The following is a 14,676-nucleotide window of genomic DNA, read 5'->3' as shown; positions in this document are numbered from 1 at the left end:
AACAATCAGCTTACCATCAGCGATCGATCAATCGAACCTGCACCTAATTGCCTCCGTCGACACTGGTCCGTTTCAACATCGGATACCGCATCGTTCGCAACAATCCTCGCCAATTTCGAAGAGCATGCGATCGAAGAACCGCCAGTAGGAGGGGCATCTTCAATCAGGGAGACCGGCACGAGTACCACAGACGACCGAGGTTTATGAAGGTCTTCCTGGATTCTGGATCTGCGTACCGACTACCAGCCACTCTTTAACTGCGCAACCCTCGGGGCGATTCACATTATACCTGTCACCTCGACTCGATAAGCGCCACCCTAACTCGATTTCATCAACGCTATTGCCAAGCGCCTTGCCCCAGGGGACCTGCGTTGCTCCACCAACATCGGCAACTTCACGTTCCATAACATCGTCATCAGCACCGCATTTCTGCCTTGCCAACTTTGGTCGATTGCGATCCCACTTTCCCAGCCAAACCGAACATGACGTTGGAGTCGGAGCTGGCGGCGGCAATGACGGCGCTGCCGGCCAAGCGATCAGCTCACGATACCAATAGCCCCGCCCAATCCACGCGGTCGCGCATGTCGACACCGCCGCCTCCTTCGGAGCGCGGTCGCTTGGAAGCAAAGCCAAATGGCGATCTCATCAACACCAGGTCTTCCCGACACATGCGTCGCGATGGGAGCATCAGTGGTTTAGATCCAGAGATATTGTCAAGGGCACTGTCAAGAGAACTTTCGGCCGACCGAAGAGACAGCGCACCTGCTGCTAGCCCTAGCAGGAAGCGGCAAAGGATCAACGGCGACAGGTTGGTATATCTTTGGGCATGGACGCATGTATCAGGGCTGACCCGATTCCAGATTTATTCCCTCGAGGTCGGGGCAGGACTTGCAAGCGAGCTTCAGCTTGCTCCATGACGAAGGCTCCCCTGCGACACCTTCAAGACAAAAGAAGCGCACACCCCACGGCGAGCTTCATTTTCAAAGGAGTAAGTGGATTCCCATTGCGACGTGATCTTTCTCGAGACTAACATCTATCAGCGGAGGAAGCCAACCGAACGTTCTCTACTTTGCTAAGATCAGAACTGTTCGAGAACACAATACCCCAGGCAACACCGTCCACACTATCTCCGGAGGGCAACCACGCTGCCTCCAACCACTCTACGCGGGTACACGATCCTACGAGGTCGCATACTCCGCCCAATGTCCCTCCTCCCTCTTTACCGTCCACCTTCACCCCATCCACGCCACACAAGAACTTATTCTCATACATGTCACCACGGCACCACACGAATATCGCCGGCCACCCCACACCTTCACGTACACCTCAGAGTCGCCATGGCCCCAATATGGACACCAGGTCCGAGATTTACAGTTTATCGCCAGTCCGCTTCGGCAGCCAACAGATGCTTCTTAGCCCTCGGCGGCAGCCTCGTGCCGTCTCCAAGGTCCCGTACAAGGTTCTAGATGCACCCGATCTAGCCGACGACTTTTATTTGAATCTGGTGGATTGGGGAAGTGCAAACGTCCTTGGTGTGGGATTAGGCTCCAGTGTCTATATGTGGAATGCCCAAACGAGTAGAGTTAACAAGCTCTGCACATTAGAAGACGACACAGTCACCAGCGTGTCGTGGATTCAGAAGGGAACACATCTTGCCATTGGTACAGGAAAGGGATTAGTCCAGATTTGGGACGCTGAGAAGACGAGGAGGTTAAGAACCATGACTGGTCATACTGCCCGAGTTGGTTCTTTGGCGTGGAATTCCCATGTCCTGACGTCGGGATCAAGAGACCGGCTTATCTATCACCGCGATGTCCGGGCGCCCGATCAATGGATGAAGAAGCTCGTTGGCCATAAACAGGAGGTGTGTGGGCTCAAGTGGAACTGTGACGATGGGCAGTTGGCCAGTGGTGGTAACGACAATAAGCTGATGGTCTGGGACAAACTCACCGATACGCCTTTATGGAAATTCTCGGACCATACGGCTGCGGTCAAGGCGATTGCCTGGTCGCCACACCAAAGAGGTCTTCTTGCGTCTGGCGGCGGTACCGCTGACAGGAGGATCATATTCCACGACACAGTACGAGGGACTGTCATCAATGAAGTCGATACGGGCAGCCAAGTGTGCAATATTGCATGGTCTAAGAACTCCAACGAGATTGTGTCGACACACGGCTACAGTCAGAACCAGATTGTTGTCTGGAAATACCCATCTATGACCCAGGTTGTGAGTCTCACCGGCCACACATACCGTGTACTCTACTTGGCGATGAGCCCAGACGGCCGTACGGTGGTCACTGGAGCCGGAGACGAGACATTACGATTCTGGTCTATCTTCGGAAGGAGACCGGGCGCCAGGGATGAGAACGACAACGGTGGGGGAGGCTAGCCGACTGGGGTGTTATTCGATGAAACAGAGTCGACCACCAACTCCCAACTCCTTCTGTTTACGTACGAAAGCTCGACTCAGAACACCATTGTGCTTATAATGAAACGGACACCTTTCAAATCCGTGGTTACGACTAGACGGTCCATGTTGACGAATTTCACAAGGAATACCCCAAGGGCACTGTTGCATTTATTGGCGTTTTAGGTATGGATCTGGCTTTCCGAGCATTCGCCATGGTAATGGCATGGCAAGGCACATTGCACTTGCAGGAACCAAGGTTCATCTGGCTAGCGAGGTTTGCACAACCGCAGCTCATGGATTTAGCTCTCATCTTCCGATACGGCGGAAAAGAGGGAGAGAGAGGAGAGCGCTGTGTCTGAAAGAAAGCCGATTTCCCGAGCAGACACCATGCGCCGATTGCGAAACGCTACGGTATGCCAGTAGAGTAGATCAATGTGGTTCTACAACGATGTGGACGCCATTGGCACCTTGCAGCCGCACATCAACACATACTCTCGTAACGATAATAGATACGAATTTAGCGTATTGGTTATCTCATTTGCATTTCGGTCGTAGTAGAGATACCTGGTTAGCTACTAGTGATGTACCAAGCACGACTCTCAAGGGTATACGTCTTCTGCACCAGGGGAATTATTGGCGGTTCTGTCATAAGAGCAAGAGGCTATGTTATGTTTAGGTAATCTTCATCTCATCCATCAGGGGGTGTGGGTATCGATTAAAAAAACATGATACTAATCATGACAACTCCGTAGGAAACTGCCTAATCCTGCATTCGGAACCGCCTTCTTCCCATCTCCCAATCTTTTCCCGTTCAAGGATGTATCCTAAGTTTCTGTATTGTGGTCTGAACAGGAAACGCCCGGTAGCTGCAAAATAACCCACCCTGTTGCTGTTATAATTAACCATAATGCACTTCGCACCTCACCAAATACAGAGCCAGAAAGAAACCAGAAAACACCAAAGATGTCCTCCAACCGTGGTGAAAAGGTGATAGCCCATGTGTCACAACGCCAACGCCAACATTTGCCTATAAGTGGAGAGAGTGCGTGTATGCAAATTCAGCAATGATACGTCATCTAATTCATGATGCACCTGTGGCATGGGACTTTCGCTCTCTTGTCACATCTCTGGCGCCCGAGTCGGCGTCGATGGAGGTCGAGATCACATCGGATTCTCGTTCAGCGTCAGCTGGTTGGGTTTTCTCATCATTCAGCATCGGGATCTGGTCCACATCCATCGACTTGCTGGTCGCAGGGTCCACGACGCGAATAGTGCTTTCCTTGGCTGCACGATCCTCTTGCCTAAACGCTGCCGCTGCGGCATCAAGGGGCGCAGGTTTGCCGTCGGGCATGGGCGTCAAGAGGGGTGATTGGAGCATCATTTCAGGGCTGGACTGCCACTTCTGCACCTCGGCCTTCATGTTCTCGAGCTCCTTCTGGAAGCGCTTGCCGAACACGTCGATGTAGAAGGTGGAACCGTTGTAGATGCTCCATGAGAAGACCACTACTAGGAAAGTGCCAGACGCCCAGCGGCTGTAGAACCATAGCGAGCAGGGTATCATCGTCAGCACGGCGTAAGCGTATTGGACAAACATGAAGGCCGGCTCCTGCAACGCGTTGGGCAACGACAGGACAATTTTCCCGATCCATGTCTTGGCGTAGGATTTCCGGAGCCACGTGTAAGAGGTAGGGCGGCCGGCAGCGATCTTTTCGCGGCGGCGCACCGTGATGAGGAAGTAATATGACAGCTGCCAGACCAGGTATGGAACGGTGCTCCACCCTAGCATTGAGAAGATGTTTGCGTACGCAGTTGCGGACCCGGTTGGGGCCGTCTTGACGGCCCATACAGCAGGGAATTTGGCTTGTTGCACTTTCGGTGTAAGGAGATGCACGATGCAGTGAAGCGTGGCACAGGGCATGATATGTATGAAAAGGGATGTGACCTTGTCGAAACTGTGAAATACAAGCGAGTTGCGCCACAATATGATGGCCACAGCATTGTTGCCGAAAGCGAGACAGTAGGCGGCGGTGAAGAGGCGCTTGGAGGAAGGAAATACCCAGATGCTGAAGAAGAGCAGGAAGTTGACGAAATAGCAGAGATCGGCGAGGAAGTAATGATAGCCACGACGGCGGTACGTGAAGAAGCGGATTGGCATAAAGTAGGCCAGTTGAGCCGAGTACCATATGTGGAAATACTCGGGGTAGCCGCCGATCAGGTACCCACTGATGAAGATGTTCATGACGGCGCAGATAAAGGAGACTTTCTCGCGCAGGGTGATGACTTTGGTATCATTCCATTGGTTGCCGAGCTTCTCCACGCTCTTTTCCATTCGCGAGCGATAACGATCGAGCTGTTCCTCCGCCGAAGGCACGCGGCGTCGCCATTCTTCCACCATGCGTTCTTTGGCCCCCTGGCTCTTGGACTTGAGGGCGGCGCGCGACTTGCGCACCTTCTCTCTCTGCGCGGAAAGGCCCCGCTGGATCTTCTCGAGCTGCTGGGGCAAAGCAAAGTTTCCCAGCAGGTCGAGGACCGTAAGTCGGTCTAAAGGAGGGAAAGCGTCCCAGTCCTCTTGATAAGAGTTGTTGCTTGAGAAAGACGGATTCCTTGACAGGCGCGGGCTCTGCTGAGGCTCAAGAATAGGGGTGTCACCAACGGCAGGCTCTAATGAAGAGGCGGCAAGCGGTGGCGTGCCAGCCCCATCGGATGTGGCCGCCGTGTCGCCGTCAGTGAGGCCTCCATCTGATTTCGCGGCCGGTATAGGCATGGGATCGCTTCCCAGGTTGGCCATTTCTGCTATAGTGTGCAAGGGGTATCGCTCGAGGTCGTTGCGGAAGGAGACACGACGGGGAGCGTTGGCTCCTCTGAGGACAAGCACGTCAGCCATATGTGCGTATTACTCTGGGGCAAACCCAAGGCGAACGATATGCACAAGCATCTGAACAGAAAAGGACTGGAATGAAGTTTGGGGACACTCACGATCGCTTGGAGGGGTCTCTGGTCCTTTAAGGGCAAAGACAGGCAAGGACAGGCACTAGGGGGTGGAGGCACTCTCCAAATGATATGCAATATGCACTGCCGGTAGCAGGATATCTGGAGCTGGGAAAGTGTCGTCGTCGAGTATGCTGTGTATGCGTCAGTTTGCCGAGTAGGGGGTGGTTGCGTGCTGAGCTTGTGACCCGGTTGGATACAGGGTCCGGCACGTGTGACTACTGAGTAGCGTGCGGTGGTGATAGAGCTGTTGAGGTGTGGAGGCAGATTATCCTTTGTATTCGGCGAAGTTTGGCTAGATAATGCGGCCTTGCTGCCGTCGTCGTCCTCTAGACGATTGCGGCTCAGGATCGTGTCGTATTGACGGCTTGTAATTGGCCGGCACCGTGGTGGAATCGGTACAGTCGCCTACAGCTACTCGCAGGCTGCAAAGACAAGGTCAAATTATTGGGGTTCAAATGACTGAGGCACGGTCTTTAGCAGCTATCCCGTCAAGAATGCCCGGGTCTTTAAATAATTCGGACTCGACGCAAACGAAAAAGAGGACCGGGCAAGAATGTGAGTCTGAGGGTATGATGTATGTATGGCACAGATCGAAAATAGATGCAGCTATCAACCATTAAAGTGGCTAGGTCAGGCAGGGTAGAAGCTTTGGGTGATCTGCCTGCTTGTGTCTGTGCCAGGGAGCACACGGGGACACGTCAATAGGAACACCACCTTGCGGGCAATTGCAATTTTCGCCGGCAAGTATGCAACAGGACTGGTATTTATTCGGTCCTCTCGGAGCCCTCATATGACGATGGCAAGCCGGTTGCATAAGATCGAACGTTGGGACCTGAGGAAAACCTGGCCTGGCCCCGGTGTTATGCTCCAGAGAGTGTGACGTCTGACCTGCAGCTGCTGCACAACCAGAGGCCCAGAGCAAAGCCACCTAGGCAGTCCTGTGTTAGGTACACAGGAAAGTACCTACACAGGTACAGCACTGGTTCTGGCTTCCCCATAGTGGAGCGTGTGTAGATCTGGTCTGGTTTCCTGTCACTCCCACCCGGACCTTTTAGGACCTCAATCCCAGCTGCAATCGGGTGCCTGTAGCGTCAACGTCAACGCCAACGTACCTACCTCATACGTGATACTGGCTTGCTTCCGTATCAAACGGACCCGATCAAGCATGCTTGTCGGGCCGGCAGGACCTCGCAACTGACAGAAAGCTCTATTGACAGGCAACGCGTCCACGGTCAGATTGGTACCTTCCTACGCGTGTGAGGTCCCCCACCGCGCGCTGCAGAAGCATCCGACTTTATGCATTGGGGTCAATTAATTGTCCCAGGCTGAGAGCTACCTAGAGCAAGTCCAGCACTGAGGCAAGCAAGCTGGTTGTTGCTAGCATTACTTCGCGATACCGCTACCTACCTAGCGACAGGAACTCCAAAAGTTCACCCACGACTGTAAAATCACTCACCAATTACTCCCCTCCCCGGTGTCCTCTGTATAGACTTTTTTTTCCTTCCCTGCCCGCGCCTCTAATTGGATTTGTTCGCGATCTGAAATGTCCTTGCCGGGAGGACCTTGATTGCCGCACGCCCGCCATCATAACCAACTCCCCACCTTAAACCTTTAGGCGCGTTGTCGCAAAACGTCGCGCGTCCTTACGATCCTCCCAAGTTGACAATCAGCAGCAGTGTCGCAGGCACAGTGCAGTCAAGATGGGGAAGCTCATACGCCTGGAGCTCTATAGTACGTCGCTCGCCTTCATGATCCCTCCCGTTGCTGTCGGTTAAGCTGACTTGAAACCAGACTTCAAGTCCTACAAGGGACACCACATCCTACTATTCGGCGACTCCTACTTCACGTCCATCATCGGCCCCAATGGATCAGGCAAATCCAATTCGATGGATGCTATATCCTTCGTCTTGGGTATAAAGTCTTCGCATCTTCGCTCCTCTCATCTCAAGGATTTGGTCTACCGCGGCCGCGTGCTCAAAACTTCCAAAATTAACGATGACGGCTCCGCCGATGCTCCCGCTACCAACGGCCACACGAACGGAGACGCAAATGGAGACGCGCAAGACTCCCAGCGGCCTGGTCGCGGCGACCCGAAGACGGCCTGGGTCATGGCTGTATACGAGGACGATGCTGGCGACGAACAACGATGGAAGCGCTCCATTACAGCCTCGGGTTCCAGCGAGTACCGGATCAACGATCGCGCCGTTACCGCCCAACAATACAACGACTCCTTGGAGTCCGAGAACATCTTGATCAAGGCGCGCAATTTCCTCGTGTTTCAGGGAGATGTGGAGGCCATCGCCGGCCAATCCCCCCAGGACCTCACGCGCCTCATTGAGCAAATATCAGGCAGTCTGGACTACAAAGCCGAATACGAAGAGCTGCAAGCCAATGCCGAAAAGACTGGCGAGGAGTCCAACTTCCACCTTCAGCGCCGCCGTGGCATTAACTCGGAACTCAAGCAGTACCAGGAGCAGAAGAAGGAGGCCGACAACTTCCAAACCAAGACCGAAGAACGAAATGCTGCCATTGTGACGCACATCCTATGGAAACTCTACCGGTTCCAGCGCGTCATGGACGAGTCCAGCGCAAAGATCCAGGAGCACCAAGAGAACTTGAAGGAGTTCCGCCGAAATGTCGAGGCCTTCGAAAAGAAACTCGAGAATGCTCGTAGGGGTCAAGTCGAGGCAGCTAAAGAGGTGCACAAGGTCGAGCGTCAGATCAAGAAACATGAGAGGGACCTCGAGGAGAAAGAAGCGAGCCTTGTTCCCATCGATGCCAAAATCCAGCAAACTCAGCAAGAGTCAGAAAAGCTCCGGAGGCGGGTCGAGACGGTCAACAAGGAACGCGAGGAACAGGCTGCGGCCATCGCCAAGATCGAGAAGGACCTTGGCATTGCCCAAAAAGCCCAGAAGCAGTATGAAGACCAGTGGAAGGAGACGATGAAGAACCAAGGCCAGGCTTTGAGTGACGCGGACCGCAAAGAGTACAACACCCTACGCGCGCAGGCCATGGCCAAGTCTTCTGAGAATCAAGCCAAGCTGGAGAACCTGACCCGCCAACTGAAAACAGACGAGGTTACGGTGAACAGCCTCAAAGGCAAGGTTGAGACCTATCAGGCTGGCGTGGAGAAGCTTGAGTCCGATGTTGTCGCGATCAAGGAGCGTCGAGATGCTACACAGGCTCTGGTCAAACAGCTGTCGACGGATATCGACGCCAAGAAAAAGGAGTTCAACTCGATTCAGTCCGAACGGGTGAGAACGAATCAACGAAGAACGGAGCTTGACGAAAAGCTACAGGATGTGCTCAAGAAGATTGATGAAGCCAACGCTGGCATACGCCAGAACAACAAGGAGGCTAGGATGAAGGAAATGGTCACTGAGCTCAAACGTTTGTACCCAGGCGTCAAGGGTCGCGTTGGCGATTTGTGCAAACCCAAGCAGAAGAAATACGACGAGGCTGTCATCACGGCCCTCGGAATGCATTTCGACTCTGTCATTGTCGACACGACAGAGACTGGCCGCGAATGTGTGCAGTATCTCAAGACCAAACGTTTCTTCCCCTGACCTTCATACCGCTGGACAATGTCAAGGTTCGCACCATCAATCCTGCTGTCAAAGGACATCCCGGTTCGCGCTTGACCATCGATACCATCGACTTCGATTCTTCGCTCGAGCGTGCCATGTCTCATGCCTGTGGCGACTCGGTTGTTTGTGACGACCTGAAAGTTGCGAGCGAGATATGCTATACTCGAAAAATCCACGTGAAAGCTGTAACGCTTCAGGGTGCTGTTGTTCACAAGTCCGGCAACATGACCGGTGGCCGTGTCGATCATTCCAAAGGCAAGCGACGCTTCGAGGACCATGATGTTCAAAATCTATACAAGATGGCCGACAAGTACAAGGAGGAAATCGAGAAACTACCGAAGACTGATCGTCGTGGCACCGCTGAAGAAAACCTGCAGTTCGAGCTCTCGAGCCTCGAGCAACATCTCACTTCTGCCCGGCGAGAACTGCAAGCTTACGAGCAAAACCTGAGCAGCAAGAAGAAAGAACTGGATAACGGCAAGCGTCAACTTAAGGAGTGGCAGCCCAAGTACAAGGAAGAGGATAACAAGCTTCAGAAGACGCGGGCGTCGGTTGAAAAGTTCGAAGCTGCGATTGCTCAGGTCGAAGACAAAATCTTCGCGGACTTCTGTCAAAGACTTGGCTATAGCGATATTCGTGCGTACGAGGCTCAACAAGGCAGTTTGGAGCAGGAGGCTGCTGAGAAACGCAACAAGTTTGAGGTCCAGAAGTCGCGGCTGAACAGCAGCCTTAATTGGGAGAAGTCCAAGCACGCCGACACGGAGCGAAGAGTCCAGCAGATGCAAGATAGGCTCAAGCGGGTTCAAAAAGACATCGAGACCTACGAAGCAGAGAAGGCGGTGATTGAGGAGTCTATGGGCACCGACCGAGATACCCTCGAAGCCTTACAAGAGGAGCTTGAGACTCGAAAAGCAGAATATGCCAAGCGAACAGAAAAGGTTAACGATGCCAAGTCCGAAGTCCAGAAGCGGAGCAAGGACATTGAAAGCAGGCAAAAAGCCATCAACGATCTTGAGCGCGACGTTCAGACCAACAGCGAAAGCAAAAATACATTGCTAAAACGCTGTAGGCTGGAGCAGATCAATATCCCTCTGGCTGAGGGCAGCCTGGATAGCCTGCCTAACACCGCCAATGTCTTGCATGGGGACGACGAGGATGCTATGGATGTAGACGAAGCCGATGAGACCATGGAAGAAGCCATGAACGATTATGGCATTGAAATCGACTTCGACAGCCTTGATGAAGAGCTCCGAGATGTAAGTCGATATACCTCTGCGTATATTCCCTTTATGAACCAGTGCTAATTTCAACAGCCCGAGGATGCGAGCATCGAAGAGAAACTGCAAGAAAAGATTTCTTCGTTGACGTCCGAGTTGGAGAAGCTCAATCCCAACATGCGTGCCATGGAGCGATTAGAGGCCGTCGAGACCCGTCTCAAGTCTATTGAGCAAGAGTGGGAAGCGTCCAAGGCCGCACACAAGGTGGCTAAAGATGCGTTCGACGCAGTCAAAGCCAAGCGTTACGAGCTGTTCAACAAGGCATTCAAGCACATCTCTGAGCAGATCTCCCAAGTGTACAAGGACCTGACGCGCTCAGACGCGTACCCGCTGGGTGGCCAGGCCTACCTTGATATGGAGGAGGATAACGACGCCCCATATCTCTCTGGCATCAAATACCATGCCATGCCGCCGCTCAAGCGCTTCCGCGACATGGAGCACCTGTCTGGTGGCGAGAAGACAATGGCCGCCTTGGCCCTCTTGTTCGCCATCCACAGCTACCAGCCAAGTCCCTTCTTCGTCCTCGACGAGGTTGACGCGGCCTTGGACAATGCCAACGTTGAAAAGATCAAGAACTACATCCGGACCCACGCCGGCCCTGGTATGCAGTTCATCGTTATCAGTCTCAAGACGGGTCTGTTCCAGGACAGCGAGAGCTTAGTCGGTGTCTATCGTGATCAGGAAGTGAATAGCTCGCGAACATTGACCCTTGATGTGAGTTCCACCCTTCCAACCTCCTTAAATCCTCTCAGCCAGCACCTTTGGCTGCTTCCCGAGGTACCGGTATACTGACATAAATCCCTGCTTTCTAGTTGCGCAAATACATATGAGAAAAGACTGGAGATGGTAGTGTTTAGGGAGTAATGGCTTATTTCGGCGGCGTGGAATATTTGCGAGAACCACACCCCCCTTTCCATGATGAGAGTGGACTACATCACTATTTTCGAGTTGCTCTTTGATGCACTGTATACAATGACCAGACTCATGCCCAAGCGTTGTCTTTCCAGTGTGTTATATGTGGCACGGATTTGTATGATAACCAATTGGTCACCCGTAAACTGCTTGGCAGTTGGAAGGGACACCGTTCAATGGAGTCTAGATGATGCCTGGTGTTCGTTTAGGGTATCCTGATCTACGTTGAGTCTTTATTGTCGTCATCTGAAAATGCACCGCCATATCCAAATCCATAAATGTATACCAAGCCGTGTTGAAAGAAAACGCCGTAACCAAACAGCGCACTACCCGAAGTGTTGAAGTAACGCCATGTCCCCTGATACGTTGAGTATCATTGATGCGTCTAGATGACCCGGATTACGGAATGGGCCCGCGGAACCTCCTCAAGGAAACGCCGCCCGAAAATGATTGATGAACGTTGTAGACCTTGTTTTTCTACTAGGAGCGAGATTGCTGCTGCTGCTGCTGCGGCTGCTCGCTGAATATCCCCAACGGACCCTTCAGCTTGACGAGCATCTCCTCCGTTTCGCCCTCGGGCGTGCTGAGCGCGGTCACGGCCCCGCCGGCGCCGATGCGCCACACCTCGGTCTCGGGCCCGTCGCGCGGGCTCGCCACCGTCTCGTCGTCCCAGCGGAACAGGCTGCGGATCGTCACGCTCCAGTCGCCCCGGCCCGCCGCGTCCATGTAGCCCACGACGCCCGAGTACAGGCTGCGCTCCCCGTGGTGGGCCCCCTCGATGCCCTGCAGGATCTCGCAGCTGCGCTTCTTGGGGGCGCCGGTCATGGAGCCCGGCGGGAGGCTGGCGGCCAGGACGTCCAGGCCGGTGTAATGATGCCTCCTTGGCGATGCAGTAGCCGTGGTCGTGTCGTCGTTGTCGTTGAGGGGGGAGGAGTTGGTCGTCGCGGGGAGCTGGCCCTCGACAACGCTGATCATCTGGAACACGCTTGCGTACTCCTCCACCTTGAGCAACTGGGGCACGGTGACGTGGCCGGGCCCGCAGACGCTGTGCAGGTCGTGGCGGACGAGGTCGACAATCATGAGGTTCTCGGCCTCCTCCTTGGGCACGTGCAGGATCTGCTCCGCCTGCGCCAGCGTGGCGACGGTGTCGGACTTGCGGACTGTGCCCTTCATGGGCCGCATGGAGCACAGGCCGTCGGCGGTGTACTCGAGGAAGCGCTCGGGCGAGCTGCTGATGAGCGTGGCGCCGCCGAGGCGGAGGTAGGATCCGAAGGGGGCCGGCTGCCTCGAGCGGAGCGAGCGGTACAGCTGCCACGAGCTCGGGACCTTGGTGGCGCTGGGGGGTGCCCAACTGTTGGTCATCGGCAAGCCAGTCGCTGCTGCTTCGTGGGGGCTTTTGGTGCGTTCGATTGTTGTCTGGTCGGTCAGGCAGAGTTCGTACGAGTCACCGGCCGCGATGAAGTCCTGGCACTGGCGTACTTTGGAGTCATACACGAATGGTTCTGGCAAGACAATGGTCGGGGCAGGAGGGGTGACTGTCGGCGTGATAGGGGGCGTCAGGTTGTCGATGTCCTTGATCTTATCGGTGTTGAGCCTCAACCCATCAGACCAAAGAGTCGAGCTCTCCAAAGTATTCTGAGTCTCCTCCAACCATGTGCTTGCCTCGACGGGCGACGGGTGCAGGCTCTGAATGCGTATCGTTCCTTCCAGATGGTCGATGACGATGCTCTTGGTTATCCACGAAAAGCTCAAGTCTGGTCTGGTGTGTTGCCTCTTCTCGACAATGTCTACGTCGATGCACTCCAGGCCCAGCTCATACGTCACAAAGCCCATGAAACCCCCCGACAAAGGGTGATTCTTCACCCCCAACGGAGACTCTACGAGTCTCGAGAAACTCGGCCAGAACGTGCCAGACGGAGCTTGTGCCGAGATTCACGCTCTGGAGGGCTGCATCCCCTTGCGAAGGCACACGAATCGTGGCAGTTTTGTCACCTACATGATACTCGAACCGCAGGGCCTCATCGACATCCAATGCGATTATGCTATAACGCCCTCGCACGTCTAGACCGATACGCTTGGCATGAGCACTGGCCGAGTCCAGGATGATGTGTTCCTGGCTATTGTGTTGTAGGATCTCCACAATGTCAGGGGCTTCGATGTGCGGTGGCAGAGATATCGTCTTGTAGCTGTACTTGGACGACCCATCGAGAGACGGTAGCCATCTCTTATGCTCTTCCCACCTCCGGGGGTCCAGTACTGGACCAGACAGCAAGCAGGGCTTCGTAGACCCAGACTGGGGCAGAGAGAAGCTGGGCTCCACGGTTCTGCCCCTTGCCGCGCTCCATCGGATGGCCTCGCTGAACCAGTTCTTGATGACTTGGTGTCCTGCCGGTTCGGAGCATATCGACTCGGGGTGGTACTGCAAGCCCCAAAATGGCTTCGTCGCGTGTCGCATCCCCATGAGGATGCGCTCCACGAAGCCGGGACGTTGTTCGTCTACCCAGGCCAGTGGAACCACGTCGGGGGTTTTCGCCGGCAGTGTCCATCTCATCGTTGCCCAGTCGGCGTCCGAGACAGAGTCTTGTCCGACATCGGCGCACAGGCTGTGGTACAAAGTGGCCTTGAAAGGGGGTACAGCGTGGAATATGTTACCCTCGGCGATGTCATTGGCACTCGCGTGTGGCCGGTGGTCAATGACGCGGATCATGCCATGCAGCCCCGTCGTCGACAGTTTCCGGATTCCGGCCCCGCAGCTGACGGCGAGACTCTGGAAGCCGAGACAGATGCCCAGGACCGGGAGCAGATGCTGGTCCTCGAGCTCCCACACGTGCTTCATGAGCCCCACATCGGCCGGAGAGGTGGGCGATCCCGGCCCTGGCCCGCAGACGACGGCGTGGTAGTGCCGGAGCTTTTGTCTCAGCGCATCGTGGAAGCCGGGGGAGGCCGGGGCCAGTTCCGGCGCATCGATGGATAAGACGTCGACGTCGGCGGCGAGGAGCTCGGTCAGCAACGAGACAATGTTGTTGCTGAAGGAGTCGTAGGCGTCCAGGAACAGGATCCGAGGGCGGGACATGACGACTATCTCTCGCCGACAAGGCCAGTGGGCAATGTTCTCATTATCCAGAGAGGTTTGCAGCAGCTTTGGTTCATGAGTGTCTCCTTTGAGCCGGGAGGCCGGTGGGTTCGCATCGCATCGCATCGGCGCATTTGTTAGTGGCGGTGTCATGTGGCAAATCAACGATTTTTATCATCAGGTGGTTTGCATAGTGCCCAGATACTAGGTAAGCCCAAGTCGGATCCCTGTGGTGGTCCACTAAACCTTTGTTCCTGTTAGTGTCGAGTTAGACGCATGGAGATTGTGTAATGCAGAGCTGTACCTGGCCGTCGCAAACGTTTTCACAGGAGACGAGTCAGAATAGAATTCAGGTGCACTAACCTTAGGGGTGGTGGGGGAGGTCAACGTCACTCGGTACCGCCGAGCTGGGTCAAACCACTGGCT

At 54.6% G+C, this 14,676-nt stretch overlaps 4 protein-coding genes across 4 annotated transcripts; 2 read left to right on the top strand and 2 right to left on the bottom strand.

Annotated features, from left to right (window-relative positions):
- Positions 1-482: 482 nt before the first annotated feature.
- Positions 483-2,389, top strand: PG997_012439 (WD repeat-containing protein srw1; the record flags this gene model as incomplete). The annotated part of the gene is made up of 3 exons (XM_066816753.1): positions 483-808; positions 861-988; positions 1,041-2,389. 3 exons carry the CDS (start codon positions 483-485, stop codon positions 2,387-2,389), a joined length of 1,803 nt encoding a protein of 600 aa, XP_066662445.1.
- A 1,102-nt stretch (positions 2,390-3,491) lies between these two features.
- PG997_012438 (uncharacterized protein) lies at positions 3,492-5,294 on the bottom strand (the record flags this gene model as incomplete). The annotated part of the gene is made up of 1 exon (XM_066816752.1): positions 3,492-5,294. One exon carries the CDS (start codon positions 5,292-5,294, stop codon positions 3,492-3,494), a length of 1,803 nt encoding a protein of 600 aa, XP_066662444.1.
- A 1,807-nt stretch (positions 5,295-7,101) lies between these two features.
- On the top strand, positions 7,102-11,095 carry PG997_012437 (uncharacterized protein; the record flags this gene model as incomplete). The annotated part of the gene is made up of 5 exons (XM_066816751.1): positions 7,102-7,132; positions 7,193-8,931; positions 8,994-10,244; positions 10,302-10,979; positions 11,078-11,095. 5 exons carry the CDS (start codon positions 7,102-7,104, stop codon positions 11,093-11,095), a joined length of 3,717 nt encoding a protein of 1,238 aa, XP_066662443.1.
- Positions 11,096-11,657: 562 nt separating this feature from the next.
- Positions 11,658-14,250, bottom strand: PG997_012436 (uncharacterized protein; the record flags this gene model as incomplete). The annotated part of the gene is made up of 2 exons (XM_066816750.1): positions 11,658-12,989; positions 13,048-14,250. 2 exons carry the CDS (start codon positions 14,248-14,250, stop codon positions 11,658-11,660), a joined length of 2,535 nt encoding a protein of 844 aa, XP_066662442.1.
- Positions 14,251-14,676: the final 426 nt, after the last annotated feature.

Source organism: Apiospora hydei (assembly GCF_038363865.1).
Source record: "Apiospora hydei strain CBS 114990 chromosome Unknown utg000009l_segment0_segment0, whole genome shotgun sequence".
In the NCBI taxonomy this organism is placed as follows: domain Eukaryota; kingdom Fungi; phylum Ascomycota; class Sordariomycetes; order Amphisphaeriales; family Apiosporaceae; genus Apiospora; species Apiospora hydei.
This window is presented reverse-complemented; position numbering and strand designations above follow the sequence as displayed.